This window comes from Artibeus jamaicensis, unplaced genomic scaffold (genome assembly GCF_021234435.1).
Source record: "Artibeus jamaicensis isolate MK-2021 breed Jamaican fruit bat unplaced genomic scaffold, CSHL_Jam_final scaffold_847, whole genome shotgun sequence".
Taxonomy (NCBI): domain Eukaryota; kingdom Metazoa; phylum Chordata; class Mammalia; order Chiroptera; family Phyllostomidae; genus Artibeus; species Artibeus jamaicensis.
The window spans coordinates 5,726,438-5,746,581 of record NW_026522057.1 but is presented as its reverse complement, the minus strand read 5'-3'; the positions used below and the strand labels follow the sequence as shown (position 1 = coordinate 5,746,581).

The window sequence follows — 20,144 nt, the reverse complement described above, 5'->3', positions numbered from 1 at the left end:
TACATAGAGTGGTTACTAAATTTGCATGCTGTGATAATTTTGAACTCCAGGTCATGTAGCATATTGAGTTCCCCATCCATTTACATAGTTGGTGGAGGACATCTAACTTGTTGGTCTGATCTGTTGCATGCAGCTATCATCTAAGCTGTTGACACAGTGACTCTTACCAGTTTCATAGTGTTGTCCCTTTCTTGTCACATTTCTGGTATATTAATATTTTCTTGGTTCTTAAAATAAGTATTTATTTTCTTTTTCTGCTGGGCCAGGTCTGGTGTGCTATGCCCAAAACAGTTCCTTAGCCAAACCCAACAGCCATCAGGCTAGGTTATGTGCAGATTATCCTAAACAGTGGTGGATTTATACCTCAGCCTTATTCCCCAACGTTTCCCCCAGAAGTGTAGTGAAGTATTGCTGTGATGGCTAATGGTCTGACGTTTATTTAGTTCCATGATAAAATCGAACCCATGTTGGAGACTCTGGAGAATCTCTCCTCCCGTCTGCGTATGCCACCACTGATTCCTGCGGAAGTCGACAAGATCAGAGAGTGCATTAGTGACAATAAGAGTGCCACCATGGAGCTAGAAAAACTTCAGCCTTCCTTTGAGGCCCTAAAGCGCCGAGGAGAAGAGCTCATTGGGAGATCTCAGGGAGCTGACAAGGACCTGGCTGCAAAAGGTGCTTGATGAATCTAATTGTTTTTGAAGAGAACCAATAGAAAAAATTCTAGTCTGTGGTTACTTCCAGCATCCCACCAGATGTACTGCATTGAATGCGAAGGCGGTCCCCAAGTAATGAGTATTCCAGAAAGTCATTTGGAAGTCATTTAGAATTCAGGACACATCTCCCTATTGAAACAAGGTTACAATTGGTAGTTAGATTCCCAGGCCAGGGAACAAATGCTCCTTTAACCCCTAATATGAGTGAACTGCAGTATCAATAGTGTGTGGAACATAACTACCTTTTTTATAACACTTGCCATGGGAAGCAGCAAGTTCAACACAGAACACTGGAAATAGAGCTTTCATCTCAGTCCCTTTATAAGTTAGGGGTTTTGTATCTGAGCAGTACCTTTATATTAGATGGTAACTCATTCCCAGATTACCTCTGTGGTCTCTTTATGTGGGGAATGTAAATGTAGAAATAAAAATAGCACTGAGATATATGTATCTTAGCTTTTTTTCGTTTTGAAAAGTTTAGTTGTTTATGTCAGATAAATGTATAACTATTGCACTTAACCATTCTGCTGACAGAAGGCTAAAATTTTAGAGGATGTTTTTCTCCACTAAAGCTAAGTTTTCATGATCTTTAATGTGTTAAAATTACACAAGCAAAGAAATATCTATATATATTCTTAGAACTTTTAAAAATACAATTTCAGTGAAAATGTGAGGACTAGATGGTATTTCCAATGAGGCTGATTTCAAGTACTTAAAGAAGTCCTATTCGTGTCTCTTCTTTACCCCTTCAGAAATCCAGGACAAATTGGACCAAATGGTATTCTTCTGGGAGGACATCAAAGCTCGGGCTGAAGAGCGAGAAATTAAGTTCCTTGATGTCCTTGAACTAGCAGAGAAGTTTTGGTATGATATGGCAGCTCTCCTTACCACCATTAAAGACACCCAGGACATTGTCCATGACTTAGAAAGCCCCGGCATTGACCCATCCATCATCAAGCAACAGGTTGAAGCTGCTGAGGTAAGAAAAAACAAAACTCCTTCTTGTGTTTTTGCTGTCTAAAAAACTACTTTTTCCAAGTGTGTTGTGCTGACTGCTTAGGTAGGCCAAGTTCCTTAAAAGTTGTTTGTGTTTGTTTTTAACTCTATGAGGATATTTTACACTTAAAAAAAAATCTCATTATAGCAGATTTCTTTCTTAGTTATAAATGCAAGTTTTACCACTTACAGATTTATACAACTTCCACCAACTGTGATACAGAAATAGTTCCATCACACAAAACTAATTCTCTCATCACTTTTAAACTTAACGATTCAAATTAATAGAATATGCTTAGCAAATTCAGTTTTGCTTTCATTTCTAAACTTAGTCCTCATACTATAGTGTACATTATTTTGTTTCTTGAGTAAATCTCTTTAGTGTAGAAAAATAGAAGTTATGAAAAAAATTCTAGATTCATCATCCAAAGATAATTATTACATTGACTTACCTTTTTCGAGCCTGTTGGGGGAGCCTAGTTTTTATTTTTACTAGATACATTTCTCCCCTCATTTTGTTCACTTAGTGTAAGCCAAGCTTGTCTTGATATTGTTTCTTATGTCTTTCTTTTATTTCCGCCATTCTTTCTCTCTACCCACCCCTGTCCTTTTTAGGAGCTAGTAGAGAACTGACTTTGTTAGATTATATAGCCTAGCATTCCTATTATGCTAGGCTCTCAGCTCTTAAATTTGTGACTTGTGCAGTATTATTTTCTCCTTGTTAATATACTTCTCTGCAATAGACTTCAGGCTACAGATTATAATCTTGGAAGCAAAGGGATGAGCCTTTGGTAAATTTTTTTTTTTAAAGATTTTATTTATTTATCTTTAGAGGGGAAGGGAAAGAGAGAGGGAGAGAAACATCAATGTATGGTTGCCTTTCATGCATCCCCTGCTGGGAATTGGCCTGCAGGGAACTGGTCTGCAACCCAGGCATGTGCCCTGCCTGGGAATCGAACCGCGATTGTCTGGTTCACAGGCCCGTGCTCAATCCACTGAGCTACACCAGCCAGGGCTCTTTGGTAAATTATTGAAACTCACTGAGCCTTTTGCAGATTGTTTTATACATATTTTTCTATGTAGTTTATATGTATGCATGTATAATTACATAAATATATTCGATACATATATTTTTGTACACATACATACGAAAAATAACCAGTCTAAAGCTTCACTATTTAGATAAGTGAAATATTAATAACATTGAAAGGTTTTTGTGAAATTGACAGGTTCTGTTCAGCATCTGCTATTGATGGAGATGTAATTGCATTTGCAAAGTTTGGAAAGTTCTGTTCTGCTTCTGTTTTGGCTTATATTCCGTTCATTTACATGTAGACTATTAAGGAAGAGACAGATGGTCTGCATGAGGAACTGGAGTTTATTCGAATCCTTGGAGCAGATTTGATTTTTGCCTGTGGAGAAACTGAGAAGCCCGAAGTGAAGAAGAGCATTGATGAGGTGTGGAGAAAGGGATGAGTTAGACAAAACAGTAGTGGACCTGGACTGAACAGTGATGGTAATTGAAAAATCTGATTGACTGTTTTCCTCTAGATGAATAATGCCTGGGAGAACTTAAACAAAACGTGGAAAGAGAGGCTGGAAAAGCTTGAAGAAGCCATGCAGGCTGCTGTGCAGTATCAGGACACTCTTCAGGTAAGCCATGACATGACCACTGTGGCCATATAGGGTCTGCATTGTCACTCATATTCAGACTCTAGTATAAGAGTGATCACCTTTACGGGACCACAGCATTATCAAATCTGAGATTGTAACCTCTTTCTGTATTTCTAGCCAAAGTTTCTCACTCTAATGTGAAAAGTACTGACACCTGAATTTTTATTCTTGATGTGTTTCGTAATGTGTTCACTATATTTATTCTCATGGTGACTATACAGTGAAGCTGGCCTCACTAAGGCCATTACTTGCTAGAGAGGTTCCACCCCCTGGTTAAGCTAAAGTACAGCTTCGCCCTGTAGCTTCAGCCAGCCATGAAAAATAGTAACTCTCGTTCATATTTAGATCACAGTTCATTTTGGACGCTATCCCAATAATATGTTCACTTTGTTCTTAAATCCCCATATTATTGGAATAAAGATCATTATTTCTTACTTCTGCCTCCCCCCGCCTATACACACATACAGTACTTGGCTTTTGATTTGTCTCTCCCAACTCTTTGTTTTTGACTACGTGTTTGTATTTGCATTTTAGGCTATGTTTGACTGGCTAGATAACACTGTAATTAAACTCTGCACCATGCCCCCTGTCGGCACGGACCTCAACACTGTTAAAGATCAGTTAAACGAAATGAAGGTTCGTATCTGGGAATGGCTTTTAAAGAAGGATTGCTTCTTTTAGTTTTAAAAGACTTGATTTAATGTTAACATTAAGTATGTCTTTGATAGGAGTTCAAAGTGGAAGTTTACCAGCAGCAAATTGAGATGGAGAAGCTTAATCACCAGGGTGAACTGATGTTGAAGAAAGCTACTGATGAAACAGACAGAGACATTATACGAGAACCATTGACAGAACTCAAACACCTCTGGGAGAACCTGGGTGAAAAAATTGCCCACAGACAGGTGAGGCAAAAATGGTGGAGCACGTAAATGGACTACTATCTACTGTTTTCTTTTCCCCTAACAATCATTCCCTTTATATGTTTTTATGAGTAGCATAAGCTAGAAGGTGCTCTCCTGGCCCTTGGCCAATTCCAACATGCCTTAGAAGAACTAATGAGTTGGCTCATTCACACTGAAGAGTTGTTAAATGCTCAGAGACCAATAAGCGGAGATCCAAAAGTCATTGAAGTTGAGCTTGCAAAGCACCATGTAAGTATTTTTGTTTTTACCTCTAAGTCTATTGATTTCAGACTAAATATTGCCACCAGAAGCCTTTCAATGTTACATAAACCTTAGAGAACCAGGTTTGATGTTATCTGTGACATAAAGTATTGTTTAACATTTTTTAGGTTCTAAAAAATGATGTTTTGGCCCATCAAGCCACAGTGGAAACAGTCAACAAAGCTGGCAATGAACTTCTTGAATCTAGTGCTGGAGACGATGCCAGCAGCTTAAGGAGTCGTTTGGAAACTATGAACCAATGCTGGGAGTCAGTGTTACAGAAAACAGAAGAGAGGGAGCAGCAGCTTCAGTCAACACTGCAGCAGGTACGCACATCGTCCAAGTTAGGCGGGCGGAACTGTGCATATATTCAGAAGGAAGCCTTTCTGGTCTGAGTCAAGGAAAGCAATTTAGGGTAGAGCCCCTTGTGTCGTGTGAGGAAGGTCATTTCTGCACTGGGACTTGTCTGGAAATAACGGCTTGGGTTTTGGGGGGTTTTGTTTTGTTTTGTTGAAGGTTTTATTTATTTCCAAAGAGAGGAAGAGAAACATCAATGTGTGGTTGCCTCTCATGTGCCCCCTGCTGGGGACCTGACCAGCAACCCTTTGGTTTGCAGGCCTGCGCTCAAATCCACTGAGCTACACCAGCCAGGGCAAGAACAGCTCTTTATTCAATGGGGTTTTGTTTTGGGGGGGGCATGGGGGGGTGCTAATCTGTAACTGAATCTCTTTTTTTTTAATATTCAAAATTAGTAGGTCTTTGCTATAACAAACCTCTTCACAGATTCAGTTATTTCTTAGATCAAATCAGAGTCCTTCATATTCATATTCAACAGTACCTCATTCAGTTAATTCATTAGTTATATGAAACATTTATAATAGTGGGGTGGGCAAAAGTAGGTTTATAGTGGCATATATGGAAATACAATGATTAATAAGTAATATTACAAGAATAAACTTTCATGTGCTCACAACTGTATGTTACAGTGAGTTCTAAAGGATTCTGCTAGATTCTAAAAATAAGTAAATATGTCGGCCCCATGCCAATCCAGCAACAGAACAGATCTGCCTGAGAGCAGCCCAAAATTCCTCCCTCAAGATAGATTCCTCATGTGGTTATTTAGAAAGTTTACTTTTGAAGCTGGAATTGACTACTGACCTTACTAATGTCTTTCTCAAAAGGCTCAAGGTTTCCACAGTGAAATTGAAGATTTCCTCTTGGAACTGACCAAAATGGAGACCCAACTTTCTGCCTCTAAGCCCACAGGAGGACTTCCTGAAACTGCTAGGGAACAGCTTGACACACATATGGTAATAGAAATTTACTGAAATTGAGCATGCGCATCCCGTGTTGAGTAGCTCCTTTCTGAATTCAGAGAGAGAGATGTATCTGGGAGTCTACAAAGTAGGGCCTTTTTACTGACAACATAGTGTATCCTTGAGGATTGCTGATTTTACTTTTATATATGTGTGTGTGTGTGTGTGTGTGTGTGTGTGTGTGTGTGTGTGTATACGATATATATGTATTTGTATATATGTGTGTGTGTATGTATGTAATATATATATAAATCCTTTTAATACCCTACCACAGGCAGCCGTAGTGATGGGGGAATCAGCTACAGATGCATTGGTGAGCTGGCTAATTTTGAGTTGGTCAGTTCAGTGGACATAAAAATATTAACTTGGTGAGAGTATCAGCAAGACAAATACATAACACAGATATGATTGTACTTAAGAAACAGACTATTTCTGTGGGATTTAGAGAAACCCAGTAGGTAGTAATAGTATTTCAAGAAAGTGGCTGAGAACTAAAGGCATAATTTTCAGGTACATTGTTCAAGAAAAGGAAATCAAGTATTGGGATCTATTTTAGGTTGCTTGCAGGCCTGTTCTTGCCACAGTAGTTGGCTGTGTCCCAGACAAACGGGGTGCTGGTCTGTTCCCACAAGTGTCTGATCCTTAAATAATTCTGTGGTGACAAAATAATATTAAGCAAGAAAGGTGGGTTCCAGTCCCATAGTTGCTCAGTAGTTGAACTGAATCCAAAAGGGTTTTTTTAATCAAGGTGAGACTTTCCTGGACTTTTTCAAACTGTGGTTATAAATCTGTCTGTGGGTGTCTTTCACAAAATTAGCATCATTAATATTTTTCCTACCTTTTCTTGCAGGAGCTCTATTCCCAACTCACAGCCAAGGAAGAGACTTATAATCAGCTACTTGACAAGGGCAGGCTCATGCTTCTGAACCGTGATGATTCTGGGTCCGGTTCAAAGACGGAACAGAGCGTGGCACTCCTGGAACAGAAGTGGCATGTGGTCAGCAGTAAGATGGAGGAAAGAAAGGTACCACCGCACAGTGCAGGGTGTGATATGTGCATGGTGTGTTTCTAGGATCTGAGGAATGTGTATGGTAATGGTGTGTAATTACCACCTGTTTCTGTGAAAAAGTTACAGAACTGATATCCTCAGAATTGTCTTCATACTGATTATCTTTTCTGCCATTAAATTTCTGTTTTCCATCCATGTTAAGTCGCAGCAGTGCTATTAGTTTCTACCAATACATGCTTTCATTATTCATTCCTTTTCTGCATCTACATTTAAGACATTAGTGTCTGATACTGCTCAATGGTAGACCCTATATACATTGCGAATCATATTTATGTTCCTGTTTAAAAACAAGTTTATGTTGGAGTTGGTGACTTGGGATTGGGAAGGTGGGGGCAGAGCATACAGGGAGTATGAAAACTAATGCCACACAAGGATTCTAGTGTAAGTACAATATGCAAAAAGTTCTACTAAAAATCAAGAGAGAAATAAATTATATGACCCCTTCCTACTCTTCCTCAAAAATCAAATTTTCTTCAAAAGAAAAGTGATTAGGTATCAAGGCCCCAAAACACTGGTTTTTATGAGTACTGAGTTTCTGAGTATCACTCTGCATAGAGTTTCTGTGCTGGGCAGATCAAATAAAACATGTGTTTAAACCTGTGGGCCACATGCATTCAACAAATAGTTATTAAGCATGTATGTGCCAGGCACTGTGTTAGGTATATGGTGGAAATTATAAAAGCATGATTTTGTCAAATTTAATGGGCAGAGGACAAAAATAAATATTTATACATAACATTTTAAAGAAGCATTAATTTACCAGAATTCTTCTAATGTGGGGTCTGGTAATTTTGTTACACAAAGACTATCCAGAGGACCTGAGTGTATGGCTGTGTTCTGATTCTTGGGACAGTCTGTTACCTATGATCCCTGCAGAACTGAGTCTAATTAAAGTAACTGAGGCAGATTGTGGCTCCTAATCAAGAAGTTTATAGAGGATTTTCCCAACAGTAGAGCAGGTTGTCTCAAATATTTAACCTGTCATCAGTGGAAATGGTCAAGCACAGGGTAGTTGCCAAGGATAGTTACTTCTGATTTTATAAGAACATTGTATTTCAGGATCACTGACATCATTGAGTGTGGTGCTATATTAAAGAATATATCAGAACAGTGTGGGAGATTTCCTGCCATCTAGGAACTTGGCAATATATTAATTTCTTTTTTTTTTTTGAGAGCCATTTATTTTGTAATTTTTTTAAAGATTTTATTTTTAGAGACGGGGAGGGGAGGGAGAGAGGAAAAAGGGAGAGGGAGAGAAACATCAATGTGTGGTGGTCTCTCGTGCGCACCCTACTGGGGACCCTGGTCCACAACCTAGGCATGTACCCTGACTGGGAATTGAATCTGCGGTGCTTTGGTTCACAGGCCAGCACTATATTAATCTCTAAATATTTCTTAGGATCTATTTTACATAGATTTTATTTTTCTGTTTGCTTTATCAACATTTGGCCTGTACATTTTTGTAACATTCATAATGGTGGGTTTTTGTTACAAAAGTAAGCTAAATTTCTGTGAATATTTTGGATGTATTCGTTTTTAACAATCTTTTCTTATTCTACTTTGCCTGCCTGGTAGGTGGGCCAGGGCAGTGGCCATCACCTAGGTGTTGGGGGTAGAGGTGTCTGCAGGTGGACTTCATGGACTGTGCAGTTGGGGTGTGTGTACTCATGGGCAGTTGCACATGTCCTGACTGGACCATTGTTTCTTTCACCTGATTTAGATAAAAAACATCTAAAAATTTACATCTAGGGTTGTCAGGTTTTTGCGTGGAATATTAGGGCTGTAATTACCTTTTCTGCTTGTAGCATAAGTTTGACTCATATTTTTAGGTGCTGTGTTTTCTGAAAACATATAAACAGGCACTGCGGTGAGCATCAGCTTTATAGTAAAGTGCTTTTCATTGGTTGTTTTGGTGTCACAAAAAGAATACTAAAGGAAAACAAGACTTTGTCCAAAGCAGGGTGGAGATCTGAAGCTTGTCACCACTAAGCTGTTCACTTATATTGTGACTGGTTTTACTCCTGTTCTTCAATGTCCCAGGGAGGGGGGAATAGCAGAGAAGGCAGCTCAGCTGCTAATTGTGCTCTTTCCTTTTTCAGCACAGTTGTTTCAGACACTGACATTAAAATGTCCCCTTCTTTGCAAACAAGGCATGGTTGGAGGTTGGTTAAATGAGGCTTCCTTTCTAGAGATCACTTCATTTGGTGTACAATTCATGCCTTTGTCCTGGAAGCTATAATTCCTTAATTTGGCACTTTTTCTTTTTGTGTGTGTGTTCTAATTAAAATTCAGTCAAAGCTGGAAGAGGCCCTCAGCCTGGCAACAGAATTCCAGAATTCCCTGCAAGAATTTATCAACTGGCTTACGCTGGCAGAACAGAATTTAAACATCGCTTCTCCTCCCAGCCTGATTCTAAACACTGTCTTTTCCCAGATAGAGGAGCACAAGGTAACTCTGACACTATGATGTTGCCTTCCTTTTGAAAGGAGTAGTTGAAAGAGATGCTGTGTTGGCTTATCTTCAGTTTAAAAACATTTTCCCCCCAGGTTTTTGCTAGTGAAGTAAATGCTCATCGAGACCAGATCATTGAGCTGGATCAAACTGGGAATCAGTTAAAGTTCCTTAGCCAAAAACAGGACGTTGTTCTGATCAAGAATTTGTTGGTTAGTGTCCAGTCTCGATGGGAGAAGGTTGTCCAGCGATCTATTGAAAGAGGGAGATCACTGGATGATGCCAGGAAGAGGGCAAAACAAGTAAGTTATGAAAGGAAGATACTAATGTACTGGAAAACCTTGGGTGGCAAGTTGAGTCGCTGGGTTGGTTCACGTAAAAGTGTTGTATAGTTTGCCTATGTAACTTATTTCTTATTTCTTGCCTGTTATAACTTATTTCTTATATAATTATAGTTCCATGAAGCTTGGAAAAAACTGATCGACTGGCTAGAAGATGCAGAGAGTCACCTGGACTCAGAGCTGGAGATATCCAATGACCCAGACAAAATTAAACTTCAGCTCTCTAAGCATAAGGTAAAGCAGTTTGTCGCTCTTAAGTCCTGAGCTTGGTATTCACTAAAGGTTGTATCTGGGTAGAAAACTCAAGATGATGAAGCCAACGTTTCATTTTGTCTAGACAGTGTCTGTGACAATTGCTCATTTAAATAACAGTTGAAACAAAGTGATTGTGGGAGTAAACCAGTTAAAGCTGTTGGAAATTCTAGACTTTAGAAATATGTACTTCTGTATAAGACAAACGAAAACTTACAGTTTTCTTAAGGATCTTAAGAATAAGCTCTTGTTCCTTTTAGTTCAAAAAATCGTCACAGTCAAACCATGTTACAATTAATTATCAACTTGGAAACACAATATTTTTTCTTTGTTCCAAATCAAGGTGTCAGCTCACGGCATTGGGGTTTTTTTTTTCTTTTCTTTTCTTTTGTGACCAGGAGTTTCAGAAAACCCTTGGTGGTAAACAGCCTGTGTATGATACCACAATTAGAACGGGCAGAGCCCTGAAAGAAAAGACTTTGCTTTCTGATGACACTCAGAAACTTGACAACTTACTGGGAGAGGTCAGAGACAAGTGGGATACTGTGTGTGGCAAGTCTGTAGAGAGGTGAGTATGAATGTCCCCTTAATGGATGGGTCTGTATATTATCCCAAAACTACTAAGAAACTAATACTGGATTCCATAAAATGGTAATAAAACTTACATGTCAGTAACAGATTCTATAGCATTTCAGTATCTCCAGTTCATTGAGTTATGAAAACTTTGAGTAAAATGTATTAAAATTCTCTCATTTCAACTTGAACTGTACTGTATTAGAAAGAGAGAAGCCTACAGTAATAGATCAGTCACTGTGGGTATAGTGGTACTTCAGTACTCATTAATTCATTCCGGAACTTGTGACGAGTGCCAAAACTGACAAGTACCAAATGATGAGGCATTTTCTCTTGTGGGACAGCCTTGTGACTCACACAAGTTCTAGCTAGTGCAATGAGTTCCGAGCAAGTGCCAAGGGCTGGGACAATTTTTTTGTCCCATCAAAATGCAACGATTTCAGGGTTTGATGATATCTGAAGCCAACGAGTACCAAGGTATGACTCTATTTATAAATTACCAACTTGTAATACCACTAGCTGTCTCACTAAGGGTTCTCACTATGTGTTGAGCACTATGCAAAACCTCTACATGTATTACCTCATATAACCATCATGACATCTGACCTGTACTGAGCAACAACCACTGAGTATGTGCATAACAGTGCCTACTAATCATGAAATCCTCGTAACAACCACTGAGGTGGGTACAGCTGTTCCCATCTTACAGGTAAGAAAACCACTGAGGCTTCTTAACTTCGCCATGGTCACCCAGCTACTAAGCTGCAGAGCTGGGATTTAAAACTATTTTGTTTGGTTGTAAAAGCTGTACTTTTATTCACTCGTACCCACTATGCCATATCTGAGTATTACAATATCCCTTATATAATTTATTCTCCCCAATTTTTGGTGAGATGACTGAGGCTCATAGAGGTGAAGAAGAGCCCAGGATCTCACAAGTGATTTAAGCTCAGCGTTGATGAACCCTGAGTCTAGGCCATTACCAAAACTGTCATCCTGTGCTGGAGTGGTGTAAAGTGAGCAGACAGACTTTGGTTCTTAGGGTATGTCCATGTGTCTAACCACTTGGCTCTAAGGTGCTGGAAAGGCCTCTGTACCTGTCTGCTATACTACAATTAAGTCATTTTAAAGAGTGGTTTGATTTAAAATGTCTAGGCATCTCTCCTAGTCACTTTTTACTGAACTTCTACCATTCCAACTTGGAGGTCCCTCTCTATATAGAGTTCAAGCAGTATTTCCTTCCAGCAGTCAGAATTGTGGACCATTCATCAATAATAATATCTAGAAACAGCAAGGTTTGTGTACTTTTCTCAGGCAGCACAAGTTGGAGGAGGCCCTGCTGTTTTCAGGCCAGTTCATGGACGCTTTGCAGGCCTTAGTCGACTGGTTGTACAAGGTGGAGCCACAGTTGGCCGAGGACCAGCCTGTGCACGGGGACCTTGACCTTGTCATGAACCTCATGGATGCCCATAAGGTGAGGGGTGAGCTCTGTACTGCATGTAGGGCTGACACTGTGGCCTCCCTCTGTGTGCCTTCTGCTCCTCCTAACTTGTAAGGGGAGAAAGGAAGTCTGAAATAGTCTGAGTCTGTGCTTATCAGTGGGGTGGCTCCTTGCTCTACAAGCTTAAACAAACTGCGGCTGGGATTCTGCATCAGTCACAAAGAATTTACCAAAATTGGTTAGATTCAGATCTGGCAATGTATAAACTTCTCTTTGAGGTTCTCCTGTCCTCTTCCTGTTTGTATCTCTAAGTTGGGTCACAAAATGAATTTAAATTCAGGAACCCCTCAGACATCTATTTCCACTGACTCTGCAAAAATGGGTGGGGTTTTTTTTGTTTTTTTTTTACTGCTTCTGAACCTAATAAGCCCAGTACCACGTGCACCAACATTTAGTATAACCTACATCTTTTATGTTGAGCTACATAATGTCTGGATTTCAACAGAAGGCATTTGACTTACCCTGAAATGGTATTATTATATGCATGACATATGTGTTCTTATTTAACTCCCACAATTCTGGAAATGTTTATATAACATTACTCCCATTTTACAGATCAGGAAACTGAGACTTCAGCTAAGCAACTTACCCAGAGTCATGCTGCTCTTACTTTAGAGACACCTTTTCTGGTTGTTTTCTTATACATCATCTTACCACCCTCTATGCATAAAAGACACATGACTGCAACCTACCAGGGAACATTGAATTAAGTAATGACTTTCTCTGTGGTTTTGTTTCTTGTGTTCAAAACATTTCTGAAACTAATTTTTTTCTGTTTTCTTTGCTAGGTTTTCCAGAAAGAACTGGGAAAGCGAACAGGAACTGTTCAGGTTCTGAAACGGTCAGGCCGAGAGCTCATTGAGAATAGTCGCGATGACACCACGTGGGTTAAAGGGCAGCTCCAAGAACTGAGTACGCGCTGGGACACTGTGTGCAAACTGTCTGTCTCCAAACAAAGCCGACTTGAGCAGGCCTTAAAACAGGTCAGAGACGTTTGCTGGGACAACCCCAGAGGGTGGGTCTGAGCAGATTTATTCTAGCTGCTTTATCAGCCTGAGTTCCAGCCAATCTCAAAATGAGTATAATGTCCAACATTGATATTCTAAATGTTCTTCAGTATTTCAATACTGATTCATATTAGAGAAATAATGAGTTCAGTTCACTTTCAAAGACTAAAAATTAAAGATAACCTTTGTGGGACTGTGATAGAGCCATCAAATTCTTGTGATCCACTAAGAAGTTTAGGCCTAGACCCTTTCCTAAGTACTCCCCAGTGTCCAGGACCTTAACTGCAGAGACGTTCAGTCTTCTGTGCCTGATTATTTCAGGCGGAGGAGTTTCGGGACACAGTCCACATGCTGTTGGAGTGGCTTTCTGAAGCAGAGCAAACACTTCGCTTTCGTGGAGCACTTCCTGATGACACGGAGTCCCTGCAGTCTCTCATTGACACCCATAAGGTAATCCAGCCCCAGGCTACAGTGATTCACATCACCCACCACCAAAGGAAAGCAACTTTGGCTTGTGAACTTCAGACCTTATATGCAAAGGAGCAGAACCAGAAGCAGCCCATCTTATAATTTAACGGGAATAACCAAAATGACTGGCAATGTTTGTGGTGCCTTAAAGTTTGCTCATTCATTTGTTTTTACAAATATAATATATGTTGGTGCTAAATAAGTCAGACATCATGGTATTTTATAAAGAAAAACATGGACTATTTCAGCTTCTTTGCTCCTGACCTGCACACATCTTTGTCTCACTTTCCTCGTTGTCACTTGCTTCAGGCCCGGGTCAGCTTGCCCAGGACGTCTTAACCAGGCTACATGACGTGCAGGCATATGGGGCCTCAGCGGGTCTGCCCTGATGAGATGGGAAGTGTTTCCTGCTTCCATTTTTTAGTTACCCACTGGGAGATTTTAATCTTTTGTTATTCTGTTTTAGGTATTTTTTTAAATAGTAGTATTTATCACTGGTTTTTGCCCAAGATTGTTTATACACATGGAAGTGAATAAAAAACAGGACTTTTTAAAAAGAAAGAAACTAATAATTCAGAACAGGAAAACAGGCATGCCCAGCTCAGGGTAAGGGACACCTCTCTGTCCCAGTCCTGTCATCTACAGCAGCAGAAAAAGTCGTTCTTGTGCAGACTGCTCACCTTCTTACGTCTCTTAGAACTGGAAAGAAAACACCAGCAACTCCTGACAGACCGGTGGAGGGGTTTGGAGGGCTTCAACAGACACACGCAGGAAAAAATATACCTTGAAATTTCCCCCCTAACAGTGTAAACTAACAGTGCTGTTAGGACAGGGTTTTGTTGTTTTTTTTAAGGTTTTGTTTCCCAATTCTTGTTTGTGTAGGAGTTCATGAAGAAAGTGGAAGAAAAGCGAGTGGACGTGAACACAGCAGTGACAATGGGAGAGGTCATCTTGGCTGTCTGCCACCCCGATTGCATCACCACCATCAAACACTGGATCACCATCATCCGAGCTCGCTTTGAGGAGGTGGGTCCCCGGCTTTAGAGGAGAGCACACGTTCCGATAAAATGAGTTCACAGTGATAAAATACATCAGGGCGCCCCCCCCCATAAGAAGTTTTCACTTGGGAATATCTCTACAAGATTGTTAGCGTTTTAGTAATGACTGCTTTCTTGGCAATGTGCTGGAGTTGGAGGACTGGCGCTAGTGCAGTGTGACCTGTTGGCCGACGGCTCCCAGCAGCCATCAGAGGAAAGAAACACTGTGTCTTCCTCAGAAGTACTCCTTCCTCAGAAGTCCTGCGTTTAATGGGGCCCACTAGATTTGCTTTCAGAAGAATTGATTTCTCATGCCAGCTCCTAACCCAGCTCTGCCCCTGGAGTAAGAGCTAAGTCTCATAACTGTTTGGGTGGTCTCTGCCCTAAAGAGTCATTGTTGGGATCACATAAAAGGGGACTTTGAAAACAAAGGGATTTGCTTGTCTGAAAGAGGCCATGATTTCTCTCCCTAAGGTCCTGACGTGGGCTAAGCAGCACCAGCAGCGTCTTGAAACGGCTCTGTCAGAACTGGTGGCCAACGCTGAGCTCTTGGAAGAACTTCTGGCATGGATCCAATGGGCTGAGACCACCCTCATTCAGCGGGATCAGGAGCCAATCCCACAGAACATTGACCGAGTTAAAGCCCTTATTGCTGAGCATCAGGTATTTTAATTACGTCATGTGGTCACTGGTATTTCCTGAGTTGCTCATGGAGTGCATTTCCTTTGCCCTGTCACCCTATTTAAACCACTGCTTAAAGTATTTCTACAGACTTACAGCTTAAAACATGTATATATCTCTCAGTTTCTGTGGGGCCAGGAGCCTAGGCATGACTTTGCTGTGTCCTCTTCGTAGGGTCTCACTGGGCTGACATTCAGTTAGCCAGCCAGTGGAGCAGTTCGCATTCAGGTGTATTCAGGTTGTTGGCAGAATTCATTTCCTGTGGTTGTAGGACTGAGGTCTCTGTTTGCATTTTCTTTCTTTTTGTTTTTAATTGGATTTATTGTGATGACATTGGTTAATAAAACTCTATAGGCTCAGATGTACAGTTCTGTACTACATCATCCATATATTATATATTGTTTGCTACTCAAAATCAAGTTTCCTTCTGTCACCATTTATCCCCTCCTTTACTCTCCTCCACCTCCCTCACCCCCTTTTTCTCTGGTAATCACCACACTATTGTGTCTATGAGTTTTTGTTTTATTTTTGCTTAATCCCTTTACCTGTTTCACCCAGCTTCCTTCCATTTTCTTTTCTTTTCTTTTTTAATCCTCACCTGAGAATATGTTTTGATTTGGAAGAGAGAGAAACAAAGAGAACCATCTGTGTGAGAAAGAAACATCAGTTGGTTTCCTCTCATACACACCCCAACTGAGAATCGAACCTGCAACCTTTTGGTGTATAGGACAGTGCTCCGGCAACCCAGTGACCTAGCCAAGGCCCCCTTTCATTTCCTTGCTGTCAACCAGGAATTACTCTTAGCTCCTAGAGGAGCTAAGCTCTGGTCTTGGCTCCACGTTACAGAACAGACAGTTCATCCGCCTGCTGCTGGGTGCTGTCCTAGGTCTTCCCTTGGCACCAAGGATGACGATCATTTCTCTGACTTTCCAGTTTTCCTCTCCTGTGAGTCCCCTAAAGTGAAAACCGTGTCTTATTCTTTCAGGCCTCTAGCACCTGGGTGTACAGTGCCTTGTTCAGTTGTGTTTCTCAAAATGAGTGACACATCATACAAAGGCATCTATCTACCCATCAGTTGGTCTGTCACAGTCTTGGCCTTTGTTAATAAGAAGTTGCCTGGTTTCATCTTAGTCCAGGAAAACTCTCAACTTTTTTTTTTTTTTCCTATTGTTTGTTTAACAGGTATTTATGGAAGAAATGACTCGAAAACAGCCTGACATGGACCGGGTCACGAAGACATACAAAAGGAAGAATGTCGAGCCCACCCACGGGCCTTTCATCGATAAATCCCGCAGCGGCAGCAGTATGTGTCCAGCCACGATGTTAGGGTGCTTCACTCCTGCTAGTTGAAGATGAGCACTTTTCCAAATACCTATCGAAAATGTCCTTTTCATTTTTAAAAGCCATTGGATTTGAACTAAATTCTTTGTTGAAACTCACTTTTTTTTATTAACACTGACATGCAGTAACTTAGAACCCTTTTTTTTTTTTTTGGATTGGCATGAAATATCAAAACAGTAAAGCAGTTTTTTTTGCTGTGGCCTTCTCATTGTTTTGATCATTGGCACTAGCTGTTTACATTTGGTTTACAGTAACTTAATCCTAAATAAGCTTCACTATAACCAGTGCTGTTTTAGTTGATTTGACATTTCCTCAGTTCACTAAGGTAGGACAGAATTCATTGAAAATACGAGACAAGTACCTGTAGGCTCAGAGGAGAATCGGCAATTTTGAAGATAATGATTTTTTTTGTACTACGTATTGCCAGGTTCCATGTTTCTTTTCTGTTGCTGATTGGGTATCAGTATAAAGATCTTCTGAGTCATACATGTGACAGTGTTTCTATTTGTGGTAACTGACAGAACCAGCATTTCTAATCTCATATTTATTTTTCCTTTTAGGGAAGTCCTTAAGTCAGCCCACACCCCCTCCCATGCCAATCCTCTCACAGTCTGAAGCAAAGAACCCACGGATCAACCAGCTCTCCGCCCGCTGGCAGCAGGTGTGGCTGTTAGCGCTGGAGCGCCAGCGGAAGCTGAATGATGCCTTGGATAGACTGGAGGAGGTGAGGCCTTGCCAGGCAGCCATCCCTGGGGGGGAGGTGACTTTTATTAAAGACAACCCATCTGAGGCCCTCCAAGTTGACCTGTGTGCCTTGAGCTACTTCTTCAGACATAGTTTGGGCCAGTACTCTGTCCTTCAGGCCCCCTAGGAGAAAAGACACACATGCGCTTTGGCTGGTTGTGGCTCAGTGGATTGAGTGCCAGACTGAAAACTGAAAGGTCACCGGTTTGATTCCCAGTCAGGGTACATGCCTGGGTTGTGAGCCAGGTCCTTAGTTGAGGGTATGCAAGAGGCAACCAATCAATATATCTCTATCACACTGATATTTCTCTTTCCCTCTTTCTCCCTCCCTTCCCGTCTTTCTAAAAATAAATAAATAAAATCTAAAAAAAGGAAGTATGAGAGATTTAGGGGGTGGCAGGGAAAGACACGTGTGAGTAAACCACTCACAACAGAGTAGGCCAGAAAGCAAGCAACGAGCCAGTCCCTGAGAGCCTGTGACCTGGCTCTCAGTAATTGGCTACGATCGAGAATCAGGAATATAACTTTGCAAAATTACCTCCAGGGGTGTAGCTTACCACAAAAATGACTGTTGTTGAGCCCTTTAAGTAAAGATATAAGTTACTCAATTATGAAATAAGAGTAATTTTTTAAAGATTTTATTTATTTATTTTTAGAGGAAGGGAGGGAGAAGGAAAGGGAGCAGAACATTGATTGGTTGCCTCTTGTATGCACCCCAACCAGGGGATCAAACCTGCAACCGGGCATGTACCCTGACCTAGAATCAAACCAGTGACCTTTCACTTTTCAGGACAATGCCCAACCAAGCCACATTGGTCAGGGCAAGAGTAATTTGTTATGACCTTTGTTTCCTATTCTGTTGTTCTTCACTAGATTATGAAAAGCAAGTCTGTTTTAGAATATCGACACCAGTCTAAAAAATATAGTACCATCCTTTCTCAATAAACCTCTAATATTGCCTGTATTTTTTCATTTGTGCACCTCAAAGCAGCTATGCCCAGAAGTGAGTGTTCTGTGTTTTTTGTTGTTATTTTTGTAGTAGGTGAGTTGAGCTTTAAGCATATTTGGTTTTGGCTTTTTCTTTTTTTCCCCATTCCTTCTGACTTTGCAGTTTGAAAGACCAGGGGAAAACTGCTATACTGTTTAAGTCATTCTGTGTCAGTATCACTAACATGGTCCAAGTAGCTAAACATCACCTTGCCCACTTCATGGGCCTGCTCTTGTCTGTCGGAGCCAGATGTTTGACATGGAAGTCAGACAGGCAGTTTGCCCCCTCTGGTGACATGAAGAATCCATGCTTCTGTGCAAGGCTAGATTCTTAATGCTTCCAGCCAGAACTCAAATTATCTCATCTCAGAAAACGGTGGGAAACATGAGCCTTCTGATGTGGGCCCCTGTGTGATCATAGTTTCTTTCAAAACCCACTTAAGTGAGGCGTGCTTAAAAAGCACTTCTCTTCCAAGGTAGAATTTGTCCCTTTACATCTAAGAGGATAATCCTTTGAAAAAGGGAAAAAGGAAAACAAGACTGGCTCTGCCCATTCTTGTTCTCCTTGCACTGCATTTCCCATGGTGGTGGTTCGGTCACTTTCTTTTGCTGCTCCATTATGCCACAGCTCATGTAAGTAATCAAGGCTCTATGTGAAGGAGCCAGATGGTGCCTTCACAAAAGAGGCAACACGAACATCATTGTCAGTGCTTCTCCAGAAGGCCTGCATGGCTTTACTGAGTGTCTGAAAGTTTTGGTGTGCAACTTAAAGGCCAGAATATAGGTCTTGCTAACACTTTTGATTTCTACGTAGTTGAAGGAATTTGCCAACTTTGACTTTGATGTCTGGAGGAAGAAGTATATGCGTTGGATGAATCACAAAAAGTCAAGGGTTATGGATTTCTTCCGGCGAATTGACAAGGACCAGGATGGGAAGATAACACGTCAGGAATTTATTGACGGCATTCTAGCATCCAGTGAGTCCAGTCATAGTTCCAAACATGGCACACCTGGATTCCTTACTACATCGAAGCAGATGATAATATGGCTGAACAGTCTTTCTGAAGTTAAAGCTGTAGTCCTAGGGAAGAACTGTAACTCACTGCTCACTAAAATTGGTCTATCGTTTTCATGGAGAAAAGAACCTCATTTTGCTGGGAATAAAACAGGTCTTTTCTGACACGTTGTGGAAGCAAACATGTTTGAGGGGTGGGTAAGGAGCTAACTTTTGTGAGTGATATGATTCTAAGCGGAATGTTTGAAAAAAGTTTTTCATTACATCAGTTTCTGATATCTATATACCAGCTTACAAAATGTATGACCTCATTTATTTTAGGAAAATAAATAATTGAGGCATAAGTAGTTAAGTGATTTGCCAGGGTCACAAAACACATCCCACTTTACAAGGGGAGCCAGGGAGGGCCTGTCTGTGGAGGTGATATTTGAGCTGAGACCTAGATGATGAGAAGGATCTGGCCAACTCAAGATCCAAGGGAAGGCACAGAGTGCTGAGATAGGAATGAACATGGCGTGTTCTAGACATGGAAAAGTTGATGCGGCTGGAGTGCAGGAGATAGAGTTGGAAGGGTAAGCACCAGCTAGTTAATGCAGGGCCTCGTGGGCCATGGGGAAGAAGAGATGATTTTATTCTAGAAACATTGGGACAGTGAACAGCCACCAGAGACAGTACAATCTGGTTGATGTTTTAATAGATCACTCTGCTACTGTAAATAGTCACCTCCTTTGGAAAGCACCTTTTTAGGAATTTAAGGCAACTATACAAACAGAAGAAATTTTATCCTCTCAATTCCAAATGGTCACTATTCT

General features: G+C 40.8%; 1 protein-coding gene across 15 annotated transcripts in view; it reads left to right on the top strand.

Annotated features, from left to right (window-relative positions):
* The window catches only part of MACF1 (microtubule actin crosslinking factor 1), a 326,604-nt gene that overhangs the window by 289,435 nt on the left and 17,025 nt on the right, over window positions 1-20,144 (top strand). For all 15 annotated transcript variants that reach the window (XM_053660146.1, XM_053660135.1, XM_053660145.1 and 12 more), the window contains 22 exons: window positions 444-675; window positions 1,469-1,695; window positions 3,048-3,170; window positions 3,264-3,365; window positions 3,921-4,022; window positions 4,115-4,288; window positions 4,382-4,537; window positions 4,678-4,875; window positions 5,731-5,859; window positions 6,716-6,889; window positions 9,227-9,382; window positions 9,481-9,687; window positions 9,841-9,960; window positions 10,377-10,546; window positions 11,866-12,025; window positions 12,841-13,035; window positions 13,381-13,509; window positions 14,410-14,553; window positions 15,039-15,227; window positions 16,428-16,548; window positions 17,147-17,310; window positions 19,132-19,294. In XM_053660146.1, coding sequence (XP_053516121.1) covers window positions 444-675; window positions 1,469-1,695; window positions 3,048-3,170; window positions 3,264-3,365; window positions 3,921-4,022; window positions 4,115-4,288; window positions 4,382-4,537; window positions 4,678-4,875; window positions 5,731-5,859; window positions 6,716-6,889; window positions 9,227-9,382; window positions 9,481-9,687; window positions 9,841-9,960; window positions 10,377-10,546; window positions 11,866-12,025; window positions 12,841-13,035; window positions 13,381-13,509; window positions 14,410-14,553; window positions 15,039-15,227; window positions 16,428-16,548; window positions 17,147-17,310; window positions 19,132-19,294 — 3,535 coding nt within the window. The remainder of the gene's footprint in view (window positions 1-443; window positions 676-1,468; window positions 1,696-3,047; window positions 3,171-3,263; window positions 3,366-3,920; window positions 4,023-4,114; window positions 4,289-4,381; window positions 4,538-4,677; window positions 4,876-5,730; window positions 5,860-6,715; window positions 6,890-9,226; window positions 9,383-9,480; window positions 9,688-9,840; window positions 9,961-10,376; window positions 10,547-11,865; window positions 12,026-12,840; window positions 13,036-13,380; window positions 13,510-14,409; window positions 14,554-15,038; window positions 15,228-16,427; window positions 16,549-17,146; window positions 17,311-19,131; window positions 19,295-20,144) is intronic.